We start from the raw sequence: 22,386 nt of genomic DNA on the forward strand, positions 1-22,386 counted from the left end.
CGTATCAATACCACATGGAAGCTCAAAGATCACTGTTGTGTAGGATTATGTGGAAGGTTGCTTCAGAACTTTTGAGCCTTCAGTTTAAATTGTGCAACAGATTAATCGTGCAGGGTATACTCACACAGGGGCAAAGCAATACATCTTTGAAATGACACTAATGTATGTATCTTGAAAGAAGAAATAACACATTCTTTTTCTCACAACTCAAAAGTTAGATTTGTCAGCAATAAATCACACTCTTGTTTAAATCAATACACTCAGGAGTTTTGCTGCTACCGTCTGGTCTGGTATAACCAGTATCCTAGGGTGGCTAATGTTAGCTAATGTTAGCAAACATTAGAAATTGCAGTGGAGCACATTACTGGCATTACTGAGTCAGTTCACTGACTTAATGACTCTCACGTGTGCTACTGTTACACTACATTTAACATTTGCCATTATCCTGTAAATGTTAACTGTGGCCACATTTTCATCTAAATGTAAGCCAAATTTTAAATGAAGTCAATGCCAATAAACCATTGCAGAAGAAGAGCACATTGCACAAGATTATGTAATAAAAAGAGCACCAGTCAAACTTCAAAAAGTGAAAAAGTGTAGTGGATGCTTCAGTGCACATTTAAGTCACTTGCTTCATGTACGTCATTATTTATGTACATATTTAATTCTATTTCCAGTGCACTTTGTCACATTTTGATTTTATTGGTACATGAACTTTTCCACCTCAGCCAAGCTTAAAAACTTTTTTGTCATATATATATATATATATATTAATTTTTGCCATTTCCATCCAGGTTTTTTAACTGCAAATTGAAAATGTGAACAAAAACAGATGGATGGAAATACACATAGTGGGTACTGTTGAAGAAAAGCTACATACTTTTGCTTTAAAAACACCCATACTGTGAGAGCTTTCTTTGGTCAAGAGAAGAGGCTGCACCTTTCTATAATTACTGGAGATGACGAGTATTAACTTGTCAGTGAAACTAAACAAAAAAGCCAGATGACTTGTGCCTCAAAAAAAATACCATAAATTTAAATTTTGACATTTCTTAATAGAAAAACAGACCCTTAATTGTTATGCTTAGTCATTTCCACATGATTAAATATTGGGGAATAAAGATGTGTAAATACTTCTCAGGCAGCACACTGCTTACATCCACTTTAATATTTATTTCACTTATTGATACACACTGTACAGCCGAAATGTACAAAATGAACACAAGCAGAAATGCTGGAATGTTGATTACTGCAGAGGTCAGTGGTGGGCAGAGAGAGGGAAAACCAAGAGGGAGAGCAGAGAGACACTATTCACACATATGGTTCTAGTTAGTGGACTCCCATTGAGGACACTGTGGTCTGGAAGAAACTTTAAATTTCACAGTTTAAGGGCATTTTTAAAACACTTCTGCCCACCACCGAAAGGTCACTTTCAGTCATTTCATATACTGATAATACACACTGTGCAACTGAAATGTACAGAAGTGAATGACAGAGGAGTATTGGAATGTTGACAAATGGAGGTGTATAGTGGTTTGAATTGAAATGTAATATATAGGCAAGAAAGAAAGCAATGTTAAAGTCCATAACCACCAACTTACTGTTGGAATTAATCATACATTTGAAGTGATAGCAAGAAATCTAACTTTGTCCTGTACTGACACAACTTGTCCCATGGCAGCCATATTGGAGGTCAGCATTTCGGCAGCTACAGCAGCTGATTGGTGTACATTCAAACAACTTGATTTTCTCACCAGTTTCAAAATGATATGGTCAAATACATTTTTTATTATGACTGGAGACTATATGATTTTATGTGTAAATCAGCCTGTTAGCTAACCATAGTTTCTACATATTTCTGAGAAAGTGGTTAGAGTACATAACTAAAGCAAATACTACATACAGTTCATTCTTAAGCTTTTTACACAAGAGAGATGACTGACATCAAATCATTTTACTACATGACTTAGCTGGTTTAGCTAACGTTTGACGGCTGAAAAGGAGGCACATGGATCTCAGCCAACATGCAGTGGAAAGTGAGACTTGCACCCTAGAAAGGCTCCATCTCCATGGATAACTCCACATAAGATAGTGGAAGTCTTGAAGGGAGGGAGGGATCCGGTGCCTTTGTGTCTGGGTTTCAAGTTAACTGTTTGAAAAAATCTCCTTTGCTTTTCCATGCCTGAATCCAGAGGATCATTATGGAAAAAGAGGCCTAAGCACTTTCACACTCAGATTCACGGAAAGTGGAAAGCAAAGAGACCGTGGTAAAGGTATGTGGGATTAAAGCCAATATAGCCACTGGCTCTTATCTCATCTGAAACAACAAAATAACCTCAAGATTTGAAGCAATCTATGACTTACATTAATGTGAAATAGTCCAGAGACAGTTAGTCTTAGTTTGCTCCTGTTTGTAGATCAGGTGTCACAATTGTTTGCAGCTTTTCAGATTTACAGTATGTGCCTTTGTGTGTGAACTTACAAGGCTGTTTAGCCTACATGTAACTCCACCCTTGTATGTATGTGTATGTAAGTGTGTGTGTATCGCTAACAGCCTGTTAAGTTGATGTTGGCATCAGATGAGAGGACTGGTCTCACATATGTGGGGGTATTTCGTGGGCTAATCGTTACTTTAGTATCAACTCTCTGGAGTTAGGGTCATTATAAACTGCAGTCTGACATACAAAAACAGACTGAACACAGATGTTGTGAGGCAGATAATGCTGGGAACACACTAGAAGTAAATCACATTTGAAAGTGCATTGGTTCACATTCATAACAACAGATATCTCTGATTTATTGTGTCTTTCTTTCATAAATCTGCTCACTCTTGATGGGGTTTCCCACAATAAATTATGTAAGAAACGTCACAGACATTACGATCTCACTGGAACCAGTATATCATGTGAAGTGTGAAAACAGAATGACATTTTTTTGCTTAGATAATCAAGCCTTCATATGTTTCAATTTGTGGAAATGCTAGCACCGAAATGATGTGCATTTATAAATTTTAAATACAAATTTTGGGCATTTTGGGAAATACCTGATTTGCTTTCTTGCCAGGTGTTAGATGTCAAGAATGCTACCACTCTCATGTCTGTGCATTAGACATAAAGACAGAGCTAGGAGTCAATTAGCTTAGCTTAGCATAAACACTGAGGGGAAACAGCTTGCTGGTTCTCTCCAAAGTCCAAAAATACACCCACCAGCACTTCTAAGCTCACTAATTAACAGTTTGTGCTCTTTTGTTTGAATCCATGCAGAAACAGAAATGTAAATTGACAATTTGCATTTGTATTGGGATTGCTGTACCTATTTCTTGGTAATTCACAGTCAGGGGTAGTGATTTCCCTCAGTCTTGTTGGCCCCATGAAGTTGCCAGGAAGATAGTGAAGATGTAGCATGGAAGTGTTAGGTGGACAAAGAAAGTGTTGTCAGTTAAGATATTGTTAGAGCATGTGGCTCCCCCTAGCCAGGCTAGCCAGCTAGCTAGCTAGAGCTATGATGTTTGCTTCCACTAATGCTAAACAAAGTAGTCAACTCCTGGTTCTAGCTCTTCATAATTAATGCACAGACATGATGAGTTTGGTATCGATGTTCCTATCTAATACTAATTTGTGAATAAGCGTATTTCCCAAAATGTCAAACTATTCCTAATAAGTTATAAACAAACAGAAGTATGGTTAGCGTTTGTCTTGACACAATTGTGTACAAGTTTGGAAGCAATGGAGGTTGTACTATATAGACAAACACAATTTTTCCCTCTTGGGATAAGGTGTTAAGAGGAAATCTTTCATGGAGACAGAACAATATCTTACTTCACTTTGTTCCAGGGTAAACCTGACTCTCATTGGCTGTGATTGCCACACACCACAGGACTCATATTAGCCTGCAGATTTTAGGTTGCAGTATGAAGTAGGCTATGTTTGGTATGATTACGGCTGCAAGTTCAATCTCCAATGTCCCTTTCGATTGTCATGATGGACAAATCTGTTCTAAATCAGCCCAAAAGTCTTCTATTGTGTTCCCAGTTTAAGCTACACAGGATTCAAACATGGGTGCAAAAGAAAAATACTACCATGAAATACTCCAGTAGGGTATACAAAACATTTACTTTTGCACCTTGGTCTCTTAAAAGAAAGTTATATCAAAGTTCATATAAAATTATATGTACAATTTCGTTATAATTTTGAGACATTTTGCTTCTCAAAAACCATTTGAATACAAAATAATATAGACTATAAATAAACAACACTTTTTACATAAGGAACAGTTATTAGTGGTGTGTGTGTGTGTGTGTGTTTCTCTCATAGCTGCTGTTCCCCAAACAGTATCTGAGCGTACACTGTGCCGCTACATGATGCCTTGGTTTCCGGAATTGGCTTCACCAGATCCAGCTCTGCGTAGGTCAGATTCTCCTCCACAATCCTGGGCTGGAGATTTGAAAACGGAGAAGTGAGAGGGGAAAGGATAATATTGATGGAGGAGATGGGGAGTGGGAGGTGATATGGAAGGGAAGTGGTATCAGTGGTGAGAAAATGAAAGGAAGATTTTATGTAAAACTCCATTAAGCTAATTACAAGGCTGAAGATGCCATAGTTTTGCCCTGTTTACTCAAACGACATTGGGGTGTCAAATATGAATACTGACAAGAAATCCTCTGTACTTTGGAGTCAAAGTCAAAACTGATCCCTAAACAGCAGTTATCAAGCACCCAATATACTCGATGATGTTAGATGTTTTCCCCTCTCCTCTTTTTGGTTTGCTTCTCGTTTACATCACTGGTTTGGAAAATGTGAGCAGGCTATGTGCACACGTCACCTTACAGGATTTCTGGGTAGAGGTTGCCAAAATTCAATTACCTCTTGCACTTTTTAGTCCACCGAAATGCCAAGTTGTTATAGAGGCACTTCATTCCAGTGACAATTAGCTTATGTGGCACCTTTTACAACATTTTGTGGTACTTTTGCTGACATCAAATTCCTTTCACACAGCACATGTGGCGCAAAGACAATAACAACTTTTATCAAAATGTACCAATGCATGTGGTATATGCAACACTTTTGCATACTTTTAATATGTCAGTTACACAAAAGTAAAAACAGGTGAAAATGATTACTGGATAGTTTTCAGATTATTTGGCAACAATAAAAGAATGACAATAAAAGTAAATAATGTGTAAAAGGGCTCAGTTGGTACTCACCAAGACTACTTTCCTTGGTTGTGGTTTTAAAAGTTTGGGTTTCCGTGTTTTGTCTCCAATGGGAGCTGCAGGGACGAAACAAAAGTTATTGTTTTCAGTTTTGAGATCTAGCAAATATAATTTATTTATGCGTATGTCAGGATCCAGTGCTCTCCACCAAAACCGCAAACATGGCAAGCACTCAGATACACATTGTGCTTAGACAGTCTAGCACTGAGTATCCAAGGAATGTTTTCCTAATACTTAAAATCCGATACCACTTCTAGAGTGATCAGTCTTTTTGTGCTATGTTCTCAGCATAACACAAAAAAATTTAACTCTTTGGTTTAAAAAGCAAAAATGAACATCAGTTACAAAAAACAGCAACAATCAGCAGCCTCAGCCTTACTGAAGTGAGCTCCAAAACCCCACATTAGCTAACCCCTTGTAGGGTCTCTCTGTCGTCACGGTTGAGTTTAAGAACATCAACAAGTTGGGAGGAAATCTGGGAAAGAATCAAGGCCTTTAAGACTGTTCTGAACTCAAAAATTTCTTGCTTTCATGGGAAAAAGTTGATGTATTACATTCTGCATACTAATTAAGAAGTGGGACTGAGCTGTGGTTTGTTAGAGGTGAGAAAGTTCTCTCAGTTTATATGTGGAAAGGGTGGAGGTTTACCTCCATGTTTGGAAAGCCATGCTGAACAAAATGAATCAAGAGTAAACCTCAGTTTGGACTGATGCTCATACTCAGCTATTTCTGCTTGTGTTCTTCACTGACAAGAACAAGTAAATGGCAAATAGAGGCAAATATGCAGAACTGTCAAAATTAGCAATATCACCAAAGAGAGAGAACAGTAAGTGAGAATATGGGTACAGGCTTGTGTTTACCTTTCGCTGGTATCTCTGGTGGTATCTCCTCTTGGTAGTCTCTGCTCCTTTTCTTCCTGTACCTCCTCTCCTTCTTAGGCAGGGCAGGAGACACACTGATCACACTAGTGACTGTTTCTCCTGAGCTGGAATGAAAACAGAAAACCAAATGATCTTACACATCAAAATCTTTTTACAGGTCTTTGGAAGTTCACTGCATATGTGAAAAAAGTTGTATAAATTTGCCTTTTGTGACTCCAGAAGAACCTTCGCAAAAGCTGATAAATTGCTTCAAGTGATGTCGCTAGAGTCAATGTTGGGTTGGGGCTGAAGACTACAAATTTAAAAAATCTGGGGCTAGAAAGAAGTGAGGTCTCTGTAGCCCACTTTTCATCGCTGCTTGAGGCTAGCAGCTCGAGGCTAGCAGCTCGAGGCTACATTAGCTGCTACTAGCATAACACCCGAATTTCTGAACCAAACTGTCAGTGATTGTATTGCATTCTGGGTAATGTAGACACCAAAATCTGGTGTCTACATTAGATTTTGACAAGGAAGAAGAAAGCATCAAATAAAAAGGACAATATATCTGGTTCTCAATTTTGTTTTTTTTTAACTGTCCATCATGAGTTTACTGATTTAGCCTAGGAGGGAGGCTTAATCTGTGCTTTAATAAGTGTGAAGCTGTATCAGCCTAACATCTTACCTGTTCTGAGGGCTTTTGACCAAGTGGTAATTATCTGCAGAGAAACAACCCATTTAGAAACATAATAAATGGTGTGGAGACAAGTATTATGTCAGTGAAATGCAAACTTCTCATTTCTTTCTTAATACAAAGTTAATTTTGTTTGGAGTTTTTAGTTAGGAAGGAATGGGTGGAGTAAAAGAAGAAAAAATAGAAACAAGATAACAAGGAAAATGGAGAGAAAAAGAAAGAAAGGTCAGAGGTCATTGGAGAGTAATGCTGCTGTTGCTGACCTTTTAACCTCTGCTTCCTCTGTATGTACTGGCAGGTTACCGTCACCGTGAACATGCACATGCACAGCAGGCCCACTGAGCAGATCAGTACCGCACAAAGGTACACATCTGAAACACACAAACATGTACACACACATAATTCCAACAGTACATCGGCCTCATGCCTATTGCTTCACTGTACACAAAAATCTGAAGGAAAAAATAGTACATGTTTGCTGAGCTATTTCAGGCACTGTAGTATATCCTTTGGGTTGGGCTATTTTTGCCTGCCAAGGACGATACAGTGCCAGTCCACCACAAACACACACACGCACACACACTAAAAATATGCCGACTTACCTTCAAACAAGCTCCACAGGCTTTCTTTGGCCTTGGTGGCTGGTAGGACATGCACTACACGGAGAAAGAAAGAGAGAGGGGAAACATGTAAAGTCATCACTGTGGCTTCCCTGCCGCCTGATTACACGCTGGCTGGAGTTTAAATAAAGTTAATTGTAGGAAGACAACAAGCTGAGGTTTGCCTCCTCCCTGCCTGATCCAGTCTCTGAATCACTGTCCAGAGAGCCCAACCTTTACTGGATGAAAAAGGACAAATAACTCATTAACTTGGACATTAGTGACAGTTGGTTTAGAGTTATGCATAATCATAAAATGTCACCTTACATTAATCAATGCTCTGGCCTCAACTTTCTCTTTCATGTTCACAACAAACTGTTAAGGCAGAACGGGGCAACCTCTGCACATTTTAGCTATGTTCACGCAGCGGCTGAGAATGTTCCAACTCAGACTTGTTTTTTCTCACTTGTGAGCCAGATTTGATGTTTTCTCATCAGTGTAAACATAAAATTGTGGCATGGACTCACTTTAAAATTCCAATATGGATGCAAAACAGTACAAAATCAGATCCTAGTCCATGTGATCTACAGGCAATGCTCAAAAAAGTTTCCCATGACACTAAGTAAAAAATACATTATTTGATGCCTCATTCCTTTTGCTAACCCCCTTACTCCCTGTTGGTACGCCTGCCAAGATTTCCAATCTAGCACTGCACTAATGTAGTTTACAATGATAACTGAGGCAAATTTTCCACTTGGAATTTGCGGTATAGGTTCTTGATTTGAGACAGGGGTAAACAAAAGGGGGCTTCTCATTTTTAGTTGGCAAGTGCGGATTTACACAGTTAAAACATCAGTTGCTGGCTAGCTAGCTAGCTATAGCTAGCTAATCAACGTTTTAGCTCCATGATTTGGTTGGAACTCCATCTCTGGTTGAGCTTTTAATGCCTTAGCTGGCGCATATAAAATTAGCATCCTGCAAAGGGTTATACGTATGCATTTTATTGCTACATACATGATGCTGATTATAACTTGTTGTATTATATTACCTACTTTAGTTTTAATAATGTAATATCTTTGTCCTATTTATGCAGTCTTTAGTACAGTATTCATTGTGCAATCCTGTAATGCATAATGACAATAATGCTGAACCTTGAAACAAAGGAGCAGCTTTGTTTTTGTTTGCTTGACTCTGACAGACCGGCCAAAATACAAAGTAATTAATTAAAGTGCAAACCATGATGAGAATTAGGACACACAAGAAGACAGACTGCATCGAGAGGTGGTGTAGTAAAATACTTTAGGGAGAAGGTTAAATAAAATAAAAATAAAATAAAATTTTAAAATTCCAAACAGCATGCTGGTGGATAGGGGCCCAAACAAGATTGGTTGCAACATGGTTTTTGGGGTTTTAATGAGCCCAAAAATTGATTATGAGCACCAATGGGGAATCAAAGGCATACAGTATGAATACAGCCTAAATCTATGTAATGAGAATCCCAGCTAAGTCTTCTGTCCAAAATGGCTGAGAAGTTATGTTTCCCATTCTGAACCTAAAATCTCACCTCACATACTCACTCATTTCTCCACCCCATCTGACCACAGCAATCTTAACACCACTGTACGCTTGCTGAGCTGGTGGTAGGAAGCTCGTGAAATGACACCCACCAGGGCATCCTGAAATACCCCAAACCACCAGCAGCTGACGACGCTGGCTGGAAACCTTCCCATAAGCACACTGTCTGCACTACTTGTTGACTGATTGACTGACAAACTGGCTAAAAGCTAGCTTTAGATAACCTCAAAACATATCTTGTAGGAGCCATTACAGAGATCCTCCCTGCATTCCTCTGGCATTGGTACTTACTGTAAGATAACTCTGTGAACCAATACCATGTTTTCAACAAATTAGTATCCAGAATCTTCATTACTTAACATACAAAGGAGTGGATGCACATTAAGAGAAAATGACCTAATTTACCTAATTATGATATAATATTTTTCAGTCACTGAAAAAAAATTGAGGAAAGATTAGATGGCATAATGTATAGAGGTGTGTAGATGTGTCTGAGAGAATTACAAATGTCAAACATCACATAAAGCAGAGGGATGTTTACTGCAAAGCCTGCAGTCTTCAGCTGTGATTGAATCCTGGAAAAGAGTTTCTGCAAAATGCTACATCAAACTTATACCTCTACAGTCAAACCAGTCATTTTGTTACGGGATAACATTCATTTAAAGTTAATTTCACAGCATGAGGCCAGCAATAACAGGGCATCCTAATACACAACAGCAGACAGCAAGTCTCATTCACCATTTCACAGCCTAATACGTTCAGCAATGCCAGTTTAGACTTTTATTCTCTATCATGATGTCATGTCTTTTTGCTGTTTATTGGTTCTCAGTTAGCATTTTTTTTCTCTTTGTTTCAATATTTTCATTGATCTTTTTTTCTACACTGTTGGTGGAAAGGCTTTTATGGATCCAACAGTGCTTAGACTGTTGGGAAGTTACTTTTGAATTCGGTCTGCCATCTGTGAAACCACTAACCCTAAACTGACCATATGTGACCTACATTCTACTATTTGGAAACATTGCCCCTAATCATTTTTAAGTTGAAGATAGACAAAAAAATAACTTGAATATTTACTTTGTAAATATAAGTAGGTTTGCAGATTAAATGATTTAGAACAGTGTTAAGCAGAATTTTTATGTTTAACACACATTTAATCAGCCTAAATTATAATGTGTGGTGTCAATAAAAAAATGTCAGATCCACTTGACTTGTTTAACTTGATACTTGGACAAAACTTTTTTTCAGAGTCTGAGTTGGTATCAAATAAACCAGCACTGGTGAAAAACATTTTTTGAATGTCACAGTAACTGGATAGTGGTTTTCATTGTGTTTGACCCCTATTGTATTTGCAAAGCTTGTGTAAAGGGCATAATTTATGATATAATAACTCTGGTGTTGTAATGTTCCTTTTCCCTATTGTCATCATTCCTTATGAAATCCTAAAACCACCAATGTGTGTAATCGACAGTATCTGGGATAAAACTACCGCAGATATATCAGTGGGTACAAACACTAGCTTCACTGTAGGATGCACAGATTCAGTGTGAAATATCATTAAAAACAGCCCTTCTCCAACTTCTTTAAAACAGCAGATGGTTTAATTTAAAAACCTGCCCTTCATTTACAGTGAATTATTCACAACATAAGTCTTAATAATGTCAATGATGTCAGTGTGGTTTTTTTGTTTCTGTGTGGCAGCTGAACATGTTGGAATAATCAGAAATGGGATGAAGCTAGTGTACTGTATGCCATAAAACTGCCTTTATCTTCGTCTAGAAAATGTCTTCTTTTTACAGCTACTTTTGAATGGTTAATACTGCATCAGACTACACTGGGAACATTTAACAAACTACTTTTTGTTCATCAGAGAGGACAGAGTTACATTCAAATGCTGACTGTATTTCAGACTTGTGGCTTTTTTTTTGTGCCCAACAAACCCAACGCTGTAAACATCAATACACTGATGTGGACTTGAGTGAATAATGATCCTCTCTGTTTTCATCATCCACTGAGTCAATCACTGTTCTGTATCCATCTAATTTACTGTATTATAAATGACTGGAGATGAATGTAAGTACACTGCGGTGTTGTATGTCTTGACAAAGCTTTGAATAATCCAGCCTTTAACTTCCTGTTGTCTCTTTGCATCCTTTCTCCTAAGAATTAGCATCTTTCTGTACACTTGCTGACTGTGTCCCTATTATGACCACAAACACAGGCCTATCTCTGTGGCTTCTTGTTCTATGATTCCCCTTTTTATGCCACTTTCAACTTTTTACTATCAGAAAAATCCTTATTTGTCCTATCTTTCCTTCTCTTCCTTCTCAAGAGATTTTTGTGGCCCCAGAGCTGCGATATTTCTGATTTTTCCTTTTCCTTTTGGAGCTGCCAATATACTGCCCAGAGTTCCCTATTCTTACTATACTTAAACCCATGCCACATCCGTGTGCCATGCACTTCTTCGAAACACCCTTGTTAACTTGCATTCGCCCACATGTGTTATAGAAATACCTAAGAGTTCAGTTTGTTTATGCCAAGAGGAGGCTGTATGCACATTGTGCCCTCAGTTTTTCTACCAAACCCTCTGACCTCTCTGACTGTGTTTATTATAGCAATAGTAGGTAAAGTAATGGGAGTTTTGAGTGAGAGACAGATTGTGGAAACACCTGGTCACCTAATGTTATCTGACCACAGGAATTCCATCAGTTTAACATCACACAAACACACACACATAAGTGCACATGGAGTCTCAGTCATCTGCTGTTCCTCGTCTAAAGTGGGGACCAGGGGCACTGGTCCCAGTGGGGGTTTGGCCCTCAGATGTGTAGCTGATGTTTATCATAGCTGTCAACCGGTGTTGACATGGAAGAAATACCACTGCCAGCTGGTCCACTGGGAAGAAATAGTGCAGCTTTCCTGTGTTGCTTAAGCTTTGGCTTGTCCATTATAATTACCCAACATAGATCCTGGACAGTGTATTCCAAAGTGATCTCCAAAGGTATTAATCATTCATTATTGCAAAACTGAACAGTTTGCTGTAGAGTTGCTGTTTGGTTAAGGGTCATCATTTTGGTTCACCTGGATTTTGTTTTAAAAGTATACAAGATTGATTTTAACAAATTTTCTCCCAGATTTTATAATCAGGGCCCCCTTTACGCATCTTTTATAGCCCCCTATGCACCCAAAATTATTATGCCTTATGATCCAAGAGGACATTGTCCAGTGCAAATTAAAGTTAACAAGGTCCTCTTGCAGTGAGCACAGCTCACACAATGCGTCTGGTAGGGCTGGACAATATGGCCAAAAATAAAATCCTGATTTTCTTGGAGCTTGAGGTCACAATTAAATTTTTTTTTTCTCTTCAAAATGCAGGGAAACTAAAACGATCTAAACGTCATTTTTTTAGGTCTTCATGTGCAAGAATAATGAAAGATGTGCATCATTTGCATATTCAAAAAGCATCGGTTATCCCATACAACTATGGACTGGCAGTACAAGATGCCTAAATTAAGCAGAAGCTTAGCTTCTTGTCACTTCTGTTGTGTAATGTAGGAAAAATGGTGTTGTTGTAACTGCAGTAATTATTCAAAAATGTCGAGGTAGGCTTTTTTATTAATATCACTGAAACCATAATGGAGCGGCGCTTCCTTGGATGAAAATAGTTCTCCACATCCTTGACCACGAAAGGTTGAGAGCCAGACACGAGCCAGCTGCCCACTCAACTGTCACTGCAGACAAACTTTACCTTCCTCAGCACAACTATCTCTTGTTCCATTTCTGCTGAGTCTCTCTGGACTCTCTGTCTGTTCTACTTTTGGGAGGGAAACTCCTTGTCAGGGCCAATGTCAACAGCTCTCAGTAGGGACTGCATGTCTGCCCGGGCCCAGACTTGGCTGCGGACACCCTGAAAGTCACAGCCTGTAGAAACGCTTCCATGGAAAATGTGGTGAGCAACATCTAGTGTTGTTCAAAGTGGGGAGGAACACTGACCGTATTACAATAATGAGACTGAATTAGATGAATTGTCTTTATTTTGGTGAAACAATGTGCTCATTCTTTAGATAAAGCAGCAAATTCACATGAATGCTTCCTCAACTACATTTTTTTAAAGATTTCTTTTAGCATTTTTGCCTTTATTGGATAGTTCTGAGTATATGATATAAAATCTTGATTGCTAGCATTAGTGTCATCATTGATAAAAACCCAAACTTCCTTAACAATAGCAAACACAGAATCTTAGTACTGCCCACTCCTATTGATGAACAAGTGTAGACACACAAGTAATTGACTGTTCGCTAAACTCCTTCTGGAGCGAATGTCAAGTTATAGTATAGCAACAGCACGACAGGTCTGTCAAGCTTTTTCTAGATTTCTTCACATGCTGAAGTGAAATATGAGTTATATGACCGATATGATATGAACAAGATAAGAGCAATAATCAGCATTTAAAGAGCTTGGAGGTTGGTGTCTTGTTTTTTGCTTAATCAAAATCAAAAATGTCTGGCTAACTAGCTTACTCCCTACAGTGCAGTGGTAACCTGAGCATCTGAGACCAAGGAGCCCAAAATAAACTAATTGATTTAGTCTGTGAGGTTACAGGTCGCATGAAAAACAAAAAATGTTAACCAATTCTACAAGATTCTGATTTTATAACAAGTCAGCTGGAAACATTAAAAAGTCAGCCAGAGACAGCATTTTCATCCAACTCATGGAGCTAACATTAGCTTAATTAGCTAGCCACAGCTGATAAAATCTGCCCATGACAGCTGTCATTTCAACCCAAAAATTTACAGTCGCTGTCTAGAAATGAGAGCCTTGCTTTCTAAAATCACGAACCCATTCTTTCAAGAATAACTCAAAATTTTGATGGTAAATATGCCACTGTTATGACTGTAAATTGCATATGTATTGTGTGAAAACAGACTCTCTAACAGGTGTAGCAACAGTAGTGGGTGCAGGCCTGATGAATGGTCCATTAGTACCAAAGTTGAAGACAAAACCCAAAGATCGACAATCTCTTCAGGTTTGTTGGTGAACATAAGAATTGTGTTCAAAATCTGACACAAATGAAAAGTTGTGAGGAAAAAAGTACAAAGCTTTCAAAGTTTGCTTCTGGTTTTATGAAAGTGAAGGGATTTCTGTGTAGTATCTGGTACCAGTACAGTAGATGTGTCATCCATTCCATTGTGTGAGCATCACATGTGCCAGCGGTGGCATTGAAACCTCACACTCTCTCTGCTCTTTATCCAAATCATCTACTCAGTCAAAACCGCAACTTATTGAGATGGAGGATCCTTTTATCTCCAGGCTTGTTCCTAACCAATGACATTTCCCCTCCCAAATCAAAAGCAGGACAGCACTTTTGCTCAGTGAGCCCGCTTCACTGCCTCCTCAGCCAGATAAATGACATCATCCAGTTGTGGTCAGAGAAACTGCTACTACTGGAGACTTATTACTGCTCTCTGAGGACTAATATTTATATCTGAATAACAGTGCACTGTCATCACAATTAAATTTAGTCGGGACTTCTCATGAGTTGTGTAGGCCTACAATCCGATGAATATCTCCTAATTTGCCTTAATGATATTTGGAGAATTTTATAGAATTACTAACAAATATATGGTGGCACCTCAGGTCCGATTCAGTCATCTTTTTGAGGCCTTTAACAGGGCAACCATTTTCTTTTTAGAGACGTCCAGCTAAAACCTCAAACAGTTTCATGTGTTCGCAGCTGGCAGCTGCTCAAAAACAGTCACGGTTCTGTGCTGTTGGCCATGGAACATCTCTACGGACCAACCTGGCATCTGCGTTAAACTATGTGGTCTTACTATTATCAAAACAGCATTTGACATTGCTTCTGTTGTGGTTGCAGAAATAGTCGTTAAGTCTCCGCCCTGCATCATCAAACACAGTGAAGTCATCCTGTGATAAACTGCTACAGCTACTGGTTTCTCCTGCCAAGAATGAATGGTAGCAGCCTAATGCAGAGGTTCCCAGCGTCTGTTGGCCTGGGACCACAATTTTTAAGATATGCCAATTTTCTAGCCTGACCAGTACTTTGATTTTTGTAAATCCAGCTTCACACAAGTTAGTGGTTGCAAAGGTAGTGTTTAATTGCATGACAGCTTAGTGAGCTGTTGAACAGCGTTGCTAAGAGAACTACAGTGAATCTTTTGGCTAAATTGTTAACTTGACATGCATCTCAAAGGTCTGCTTCCTTTGCTAGATATACTGTATAAACTGTGCAGATTGCATGAACGTGCAGTAATGTGAACATAATTACAACAATTAATTCTTTAATAAGTTTTTTTTAATGTTTTATAAAAAATTGAGTTGATTTAAATTAGGCTACCTTTATCTACTTTAAAACGGCTCTTACTTAATGACTTGCTAACAAGTACTTCCTGAAGAAATCTGAATTGAGTATTAAGTACATAATGAACTGCTAGAAGCTTTGTTAATGAACCAGTGTTGAATGATTTGTTCCTAGATATCTGTAAATCTGTATACTGACCAATTTCTAATGAATCATTCCTGATTAGCTATGAAGCAGCTGCCAAATGACACATAACAAATAGCTAAGACTTAACAATTGTGTACTTTTATATACAATTTACTACTATTTGTATATTTCTTCAAGTAAAGTGGTGCATCATACCAAGTTGTCACTTGCCATTTTTCCTTGCTTTAGCCTGGTATTGACTCAAATTTTTTGCCCAAATTTGGCTAGATACATTGTCAAACTGGTGAGTAAGTGTGGTTGGTTAGCGCACATTAGAGTGCACGCGTCCTGTTTATCCATTGGTCTGAACCACTCTGTCCTGGCTTAGTCATTTGGCAAAATGTGAGTGTCTGGAACATAGTGAGCTTATGAATATGGGCCTACAGTGGAAAATGGTGTGAGGAGCTTCGTTGAAAGTTGTTACACTTTTTTTCTGTCATGAAAACTATTGGAATCTAATGCTGAGTTCACACTACACAATTTCAGCCCTGATTTTCCACTCTGCGACAGTTTTTGGAGATCGCCGACAAAAGCCCCCAGATCGGAGGCAAATCTGTGTTGGCTCGGTGCTCGATCACTACGGGTGAACTGTTCAAGGACACGATCTGAGAGCTCGCTGATGTGTCACAGATGCTGTAAAAATATCAAGCAGGCTAAATATGCGGTCATGTCGGGGAGCCTTGCAATGAGCTACAGCCAATGAGAGTGCAAGACACGGGGTAAGGCAGACATGGAGTGATGACAGCAGAGCAAACTCCTCTGCTGCACAATAATATAGTTTCTATCAGAATCAGCTACCTATGTTTCCATTGCAAAAATATTTATTCACCTCCAACTCTCTCTGCAGAACAGACAATCCTTGCTGCCTGCTTATCCCAATCCATTCTCTCACCCATATTCTTTTCTTTTTCTTCCTTGTTTTTCGCTGCAAATCAGCGCACTTCTCACATGTGTGTATGTGACAAAATGTAGTTTGGAGATCAGACAGACTTATCAAGGATTCCTCCTGGTGGAAGATCTTGTAATGTGTGACTCCCTGTTGCCGATCAGTCATGTAGTGTGCAAACCACAACAACTTCAAGACAGAAGGTTGTTTAGTATGAACAGTACAGAAATCTGATGACTTAGACTTAGACTTGGCCTTTTTTGGACTTTTCTGCAACTCAACAAATATGAAGCAGGGTGACATGCCTGGAAAATATCCCAGTGATAAGAAAAGCGCAGTAAAAAATAAAACAATAAATGAAGCCCTCACCTCTGAGCTCAGTAGCAGCAGTGGCGTTTGATGAGGCCTTCCAGCGGTCCTGGTGCTTTTTAAACTCCTGAACCCGGCATATGTAGAGCCCCCGGTCCCCCTCTGACACATTCAAGATCAGCAGGTCAAAGATCTTCCCCTGCTTCACCACTGTCAGCTTCATCTTGGGCCACGAGAAACTCTTGGTGTAGTTGCCATAGAAACGAGCCTTTCTCATGTTGACACGAGCGATCAGGAGTTCGTCCTCTGGTCGGTCTGTGCCTGCTGGTAGGAAGGTCCATTTCACTACCGGTAAAGCGGCGTTGCGGCGCCGCTGGGACACAATACAAGAAAGTGTTATATTTTGGCCCTCCTGGGCCACCGTGAAGGGGGAAGGGGTGATGGTGACGTTGATCGCCAAACACAAATCTGTAGAACCAAGATTTATATATGTTATTTTAGTATGTGCATGTACTGGAGGATTGGTTGTTACCATGGATCACATATTATGTAATACCAGTATAAGCTGAAAATGATGTCAGAGAGGTGGGTGCATTGTTATTTCTTGTCAAAACACGTGATTTCGAAGCCACGTTCCCCTCTCTTATTTTGACTGCATGCTGGTTCCAGCAACACATCTCTTTAAACACATGCAGCTGTTTTTCCTGCCTTTCCATTGTTGTGTAAATGCTACAGATGCTTAGATACACTGTAAAAAATGTCATTTCAGCTTATGTACTGTAACTAGCACAAAATAGTTTATTTACTTTGTTTGGGCTGTTAGTTCTAATCTAAAATGCACTGAGATAACTGAGAAAAGACCACATTTTCACTAAGTTGGCTGTATCTGAGAATCCATTTTTCCCTCTTTATTCTGGTCTCTTAGCCACACTAAGCCAGCCCATTTCACAACCAAAAACATTCTCAACAGTGAACATTCTCAAAAGGGACAATTGTCATATTTGGGCATGAAAAACAGTTGAGTGTTGAGTACCATATACTGTATTTTGAGAGGACAATTTTATGTTTCCTCTACTCACTAGAGGACACTCAACACAGCCAATCACACAATGCAGCTGCTATCAGTACCTTGTATCTCAACTTATGAGCATTGAAACAATGATTTAACTGAACAACATTATGAGACACACATTAAATAATAATAACAACAGCAACTTAATTGTCTGTTCAGCTGTTTTGACAATAAATTTCAGTAAACATTTGAAGATAAAGGAGAGGTTGACAGTATGGTATGAAATTTCAGCCTGATAAAACTCAGTGGAATAACCAAGCTATGTTTATATCACTAACACTCCTTGCCAGATGGCTGTAATGAACAAATGTTTGTTTGCCAAAAAGAGGAGGAGAAAAAAAGCTGTTTTTCTATTGTTTACTGTCATGATGTGATTTTTTTCAAAAGTTACCTGAAAACAATAGTATGGACTAGGTGTGAATGTAGTCCAAGACAAATGCATTACTAAACAAAACTAGTCTGAATGATTTTACTCTAAATTAGAGGAAAAATGTGTTTCGGTAGAGGTTTAAACCAAATGCGGTTAATGAGTCATGAGGTCTGGTAATACATCGCAGTGTTTCTTTAACTATTTCATTTGATGGGTCTGATGTACACTCAGTGCCACATTCATTAAGTTTAGCATTAAATGTACTTGTGAGCATGACAAATGAGCACTCACAAGTATTTGTCTTTTCTTTCCTCATTTTAAGCCTCAAGACTTGAACTGAAGTGGTTCTAAATGTGATTGACAAACCTAATGTAATTACATGGAGTTACTGATAAAACATGAGTTGATTTTATCAGTTGAGATTTTACAGTGTAAGCAGCTGCAGTCCAAAGATTTTATTATCGGAGGTAAATAACAAGTTTTAGGTATCTTTGTAGCAATATTTAAATTACATTTTGAACAAATCAAACAGGTTGCATGTCACAAGATGTAGTTTGCGATTCACCACATATATGTGCCATTCACATCTGTTTAAAAGTTGCAGTATGTGGTCAGATCTCTGTCAAAAGTGAGGGGAAAAAATCTAAATTGAGACACTCTAAATCTTTTTTGTGAGTTTGTTTATGAGAAATGACTAAACAGTTAACAAGAATATGGAAAAATGGAAAAGATTGTTCTTAGATTTTCCCCAGACTAAGGGTAGTTCTCTGATGATTTGCATTATTAATACAGAGGGCTGACTCCCTTTTCATTTCCTTTCCAATTGGCCCCTGAAAATCACAGAGAAGTTGAATGCAGCCTAATGGTTTAAAGATGGTGTGCATTACCAAAAGAAGTGGCTAATACCTGCCTGACTGACTTGAACTTGTCTCTTAATAATGAAGACACCAAAAAAGAATAATACAAATATAATGAAGCTTTGTTTCACAGAGGAGCAGCTATATGTGTCACATCTGAAATCCATACAGTCAACGTCTTGCTGTTGGTTTGTTGCTCAACAGGCTTCTTCCCTCTCACGCTGACAGCCGTGTTGTTTTTGGCATATGACGACATATGTGGGATGAATATTGAGGAACAAACTTTATTGCTGTATGTGTTGTATGACAATATATCACACATCTGTTTTTTTTCCCAACTTTAGGCAATTTCATAACTTTCCACGACACGCAAGCATTTTAACCGTCACACAGCTCAGATGCTCCTGGCACAGCTCGTAATTAAAATCTCTGCCTCTTTTACAGTCTTGTCTTTCATTTGGTTTTGAGTGAGAGTACAAAACAATAAGTTGAGAGGTTTGCAATTTATTTTTGAACTCCAAACTGTTACATTCAATGACCTATTTTTAGTGGAGATAACTGAAATCACTGTAAATCAATGTAGAGGTGAAACTGCAAGCTTGGCTTTCAAACACTCACAGAAAAACCACCAATTTTCACTTTGGCATTCCCTCTCATCACTGCAAACATATGCAACTCTGATAAACTTGTTATTTTCTTGCCAACACACCCTGCAATCTCACTTGGAGCCTCAATCATTTCAGCAGCAACTGAACACTTCACAGAAAAATCTATAAACCTTCTTATCAACCAGAAATGTTTTTGTCCATCTCCTCACCCATCACCCCAACATCCTCCCTGATTTCCAGATGTATTCTGCAAATCTTCTCTAAAAAACAATGGAAAACATTTTGTCTCCACCACATCCACTTTGGTATGAAGCAAAATAAACTTTTCCTACCTTCAAAGAGTGCTCGAGTCAGGAGAGCGAAGACCACAGAAGAGATCTTCATTTTCCACGGCTGCAGCCTCCATAAACTCCAAGTTAAATGCCTCTGAAGAAAAGAAGCCTAAGGTTTCCCTCCTCCTCCTCTTCTTCTTCTCTTTTTTTTTCCCCCAGCAAAGGAGTGTAATATGAAACATTGGACGCTCTGTTTCTACTCAGAACCTCCCTCGGCCCCTCCCCCCTTCTGTCACACACAATGAAAACACATTTGGCAGACTCACGTGCACACACACAAACATATGCACATGCACGCCAAGCAGACAGAAACAGACAGGTGAGCATGTGCGAGAACACACACACACACACACACACACACACACACACACACCTTTGCTTCTAGCAAGTGAGTGGGAAATGTAATTTCCTGTGTAGGATGGACAGGAGGGAGGAGTGTGTTGTTGAGATTGACGCCGAGCAAATCACACTTCCAGCTGTGGAGAGCTAGTGGGCGCAGACCTCAGTCAGGGCTCTTATTTTGGAACACACACACACACACACTTTGACAAAGGGGGGAGGAAGGGAGGGGTGGATTGGTCTGTGTTTGTGTGTGGCCACTGAAATAATGGAAAGGAACATTTTATATAGATTAATCCTGCAGTTAAAAGTTATAAATTTTCATTATCTCAGAGTTTCCTCTTGTGCTGAACTGGTGCGGTTGCTCATCCTGCTTTCAAAATTGGCCCTTGAAACAAACCTGTGGTTAATGTTGTGTCTGTGTAGATTTGTGTGTGTCTGCATCTGTCTCCCTTCATTTATTGTCTCATGTAACAGGGCCCCACAGTGAATCTTTGTACAGCAGTCTGTCAGCTGAGGGGTTTTTTGGACACTTTTCTGGCTTTTATCAAACCTCAGAGGGCAGCACTGTGGAGATCTGGGACACTTTTGATTTACAGATAATGAAGGAGACAGCCCGCGAGGTCTCTTAAGTGCTTCTAGTCTGGCGACAGTTTGACAAACATGGCTGATCTCTTGACAAAGAACTCCAGTATCTTCTAGTATTCAGTGTAAATGTGGTGAGGGATTCACCAAATTAGTGCTGTAAACACAGTGTAGAAGTCCTTGCTCATGCATTTTTCCTGCTTATCATCATTTCTGCCGACAGTTCTTTCCTCAACCCTGTGCAGCAGAATAAAAGTTGTATTTTATAGCTTTCAGAAAATACTGTTTTTCTCAACCAGCAGCTGACTGGAAATAGAGTAAAAACAAGTCTTTTTTTTAATCTTGATGCTGTTTTATCTGATTTTTCTTCCACTTCGGGGAAGAGGAACTTCACAACTAGCTGAAAACACATTGCCTCATGAAGATGTTATGCAGGGCAGCCAAATTGACACGGATCTCACAATCTCACACCACACATGCCTTTTCTCACGCTAACTTTTCGTCTTCACTTCCTCTGATATAAAACCTGGGATTTTAAGCGAATTGAACAGCATTTTCTTTTCAAGTTCAGATGGACTGAGGTGCAGAGCGTAACAAAGTTAAGGCAGCACTTTTCACGGACTATCCATGAATGCCCCGATCACCATCTGTTTGTGCCAAAAGCCTGCAACAACAAATTATTGTGATGTGCATTCTGGTGGAGCAGCCATTCACAATGATTTTGTGGTTGAGCAACTAACCACTGCACATGAGTGGAGCAAGGCTGGAGAGACTGCGGTGTTAGCATTGTTCACACTGTGTGGCTCACTACGTCTGTGTTGCAGTTATGCTAACACTAGTCAATGATGGTACAATATTCAGCAGGTAAGCGCCTTCATCATTGAACAACTTCTTATCTCTATGGGGCCAACATAGACCTGACGAGATGCCGCACAAATGTAACAAATGTAACAATATACTTGCACATGTTGTCTTGATTTCCGTCATGTTTTGACAGGTATGCAGTAGTCTAAAGTTGTCTAATCTAAGAAGGTCAGAGAGAAGTTGAGAGGGTCAATTTACCACAAATAATGCTCATTTTACTATAAACAAAAGTAATCACTACTAAAATACTACTACTAAGTACAACTAGTACTACTACTAAAATACATTACACAACAGCATTGATATAGAACCCTGTACTCTTGCACTTGCTTGCAGTAAGTACAACAGGACAATTAGTTTCAATTTCTAGAGCGGTAAGATTACAATACACAACTAGTCTACACACAAAAAAGACATTTTGATCCTGCAAAAAGTATCAATATAGTGTTTATGTATTCAAATACCTTCAAAATTAGTTATTTAGGGTAGAAAGTGAATTTTAGCTCCACAATTTAAGCTAAAATCTCATAGATAAGTGAAATTTAATCCATAGTCTAAGGATCTGTTATTATGTTCCTGAATTACAGGTCAGCTGCTGAACAGCTTACATGCTATTTTGTGCTCTCCAATGTAAATTCTACCTTTTAAATGAAATATGAACAAGCTGTCAGTAATATCAGGTAGTATTTTTCATTTAGTTTTTTCCAGGAACTGCTTGGATCTTC

General features: G+C 38.9%; 1 protein-coding gene across 1 annotated transcript; it reads right to left on the reverse strand.

The window, feature by feature from the left end:
• Positions 1-1,155: 1,155 nt before the first annotated feature.
• vstm4b (V-set and transmembrane domain containing 4b) lies at positions 1,156-20,536 on the reverse strand. The gene is made up of 8 exons (XM_067576275.1): positions 19,874-20,536; positions 16,695-17,102; positions 7,366-7,419; positions 7,027-7,134; positions 6,755-6,788; positions 6,073-6,197; positions 5,204-5,268; positions 1,156-4,433 (listed from the first exon to the last, which is right to left on the reverse strand). The coding sequence occupies exons 1-8, from the start codon at positions 19,923-19,925 to the stop codon at positions 4,308-4,310; spliced, it is 972 nt and encodes a 323-aa protein (XP_067432376.1). The 5' UTR covers positions 19,926-20,536; the 3' UTR covers positions 1,156-4,307.
• Positions 20,537-22,386: the final 1,850 nt, after the last annotated feature.

Source organism: Thunnus thynnus, chromosome 20 (assembly GCF_963924715.1).
Source record: "Thunnus thynnus chromosome 20, fThuThy2.1, whole genome shotgun sequence".
Taxonomy (NCBI): Eukaryota; Metazoa; Chordata; class Actinopteri; order Scombriformes; family Scombridae; genus Thunnus; species Thunnus thynnus.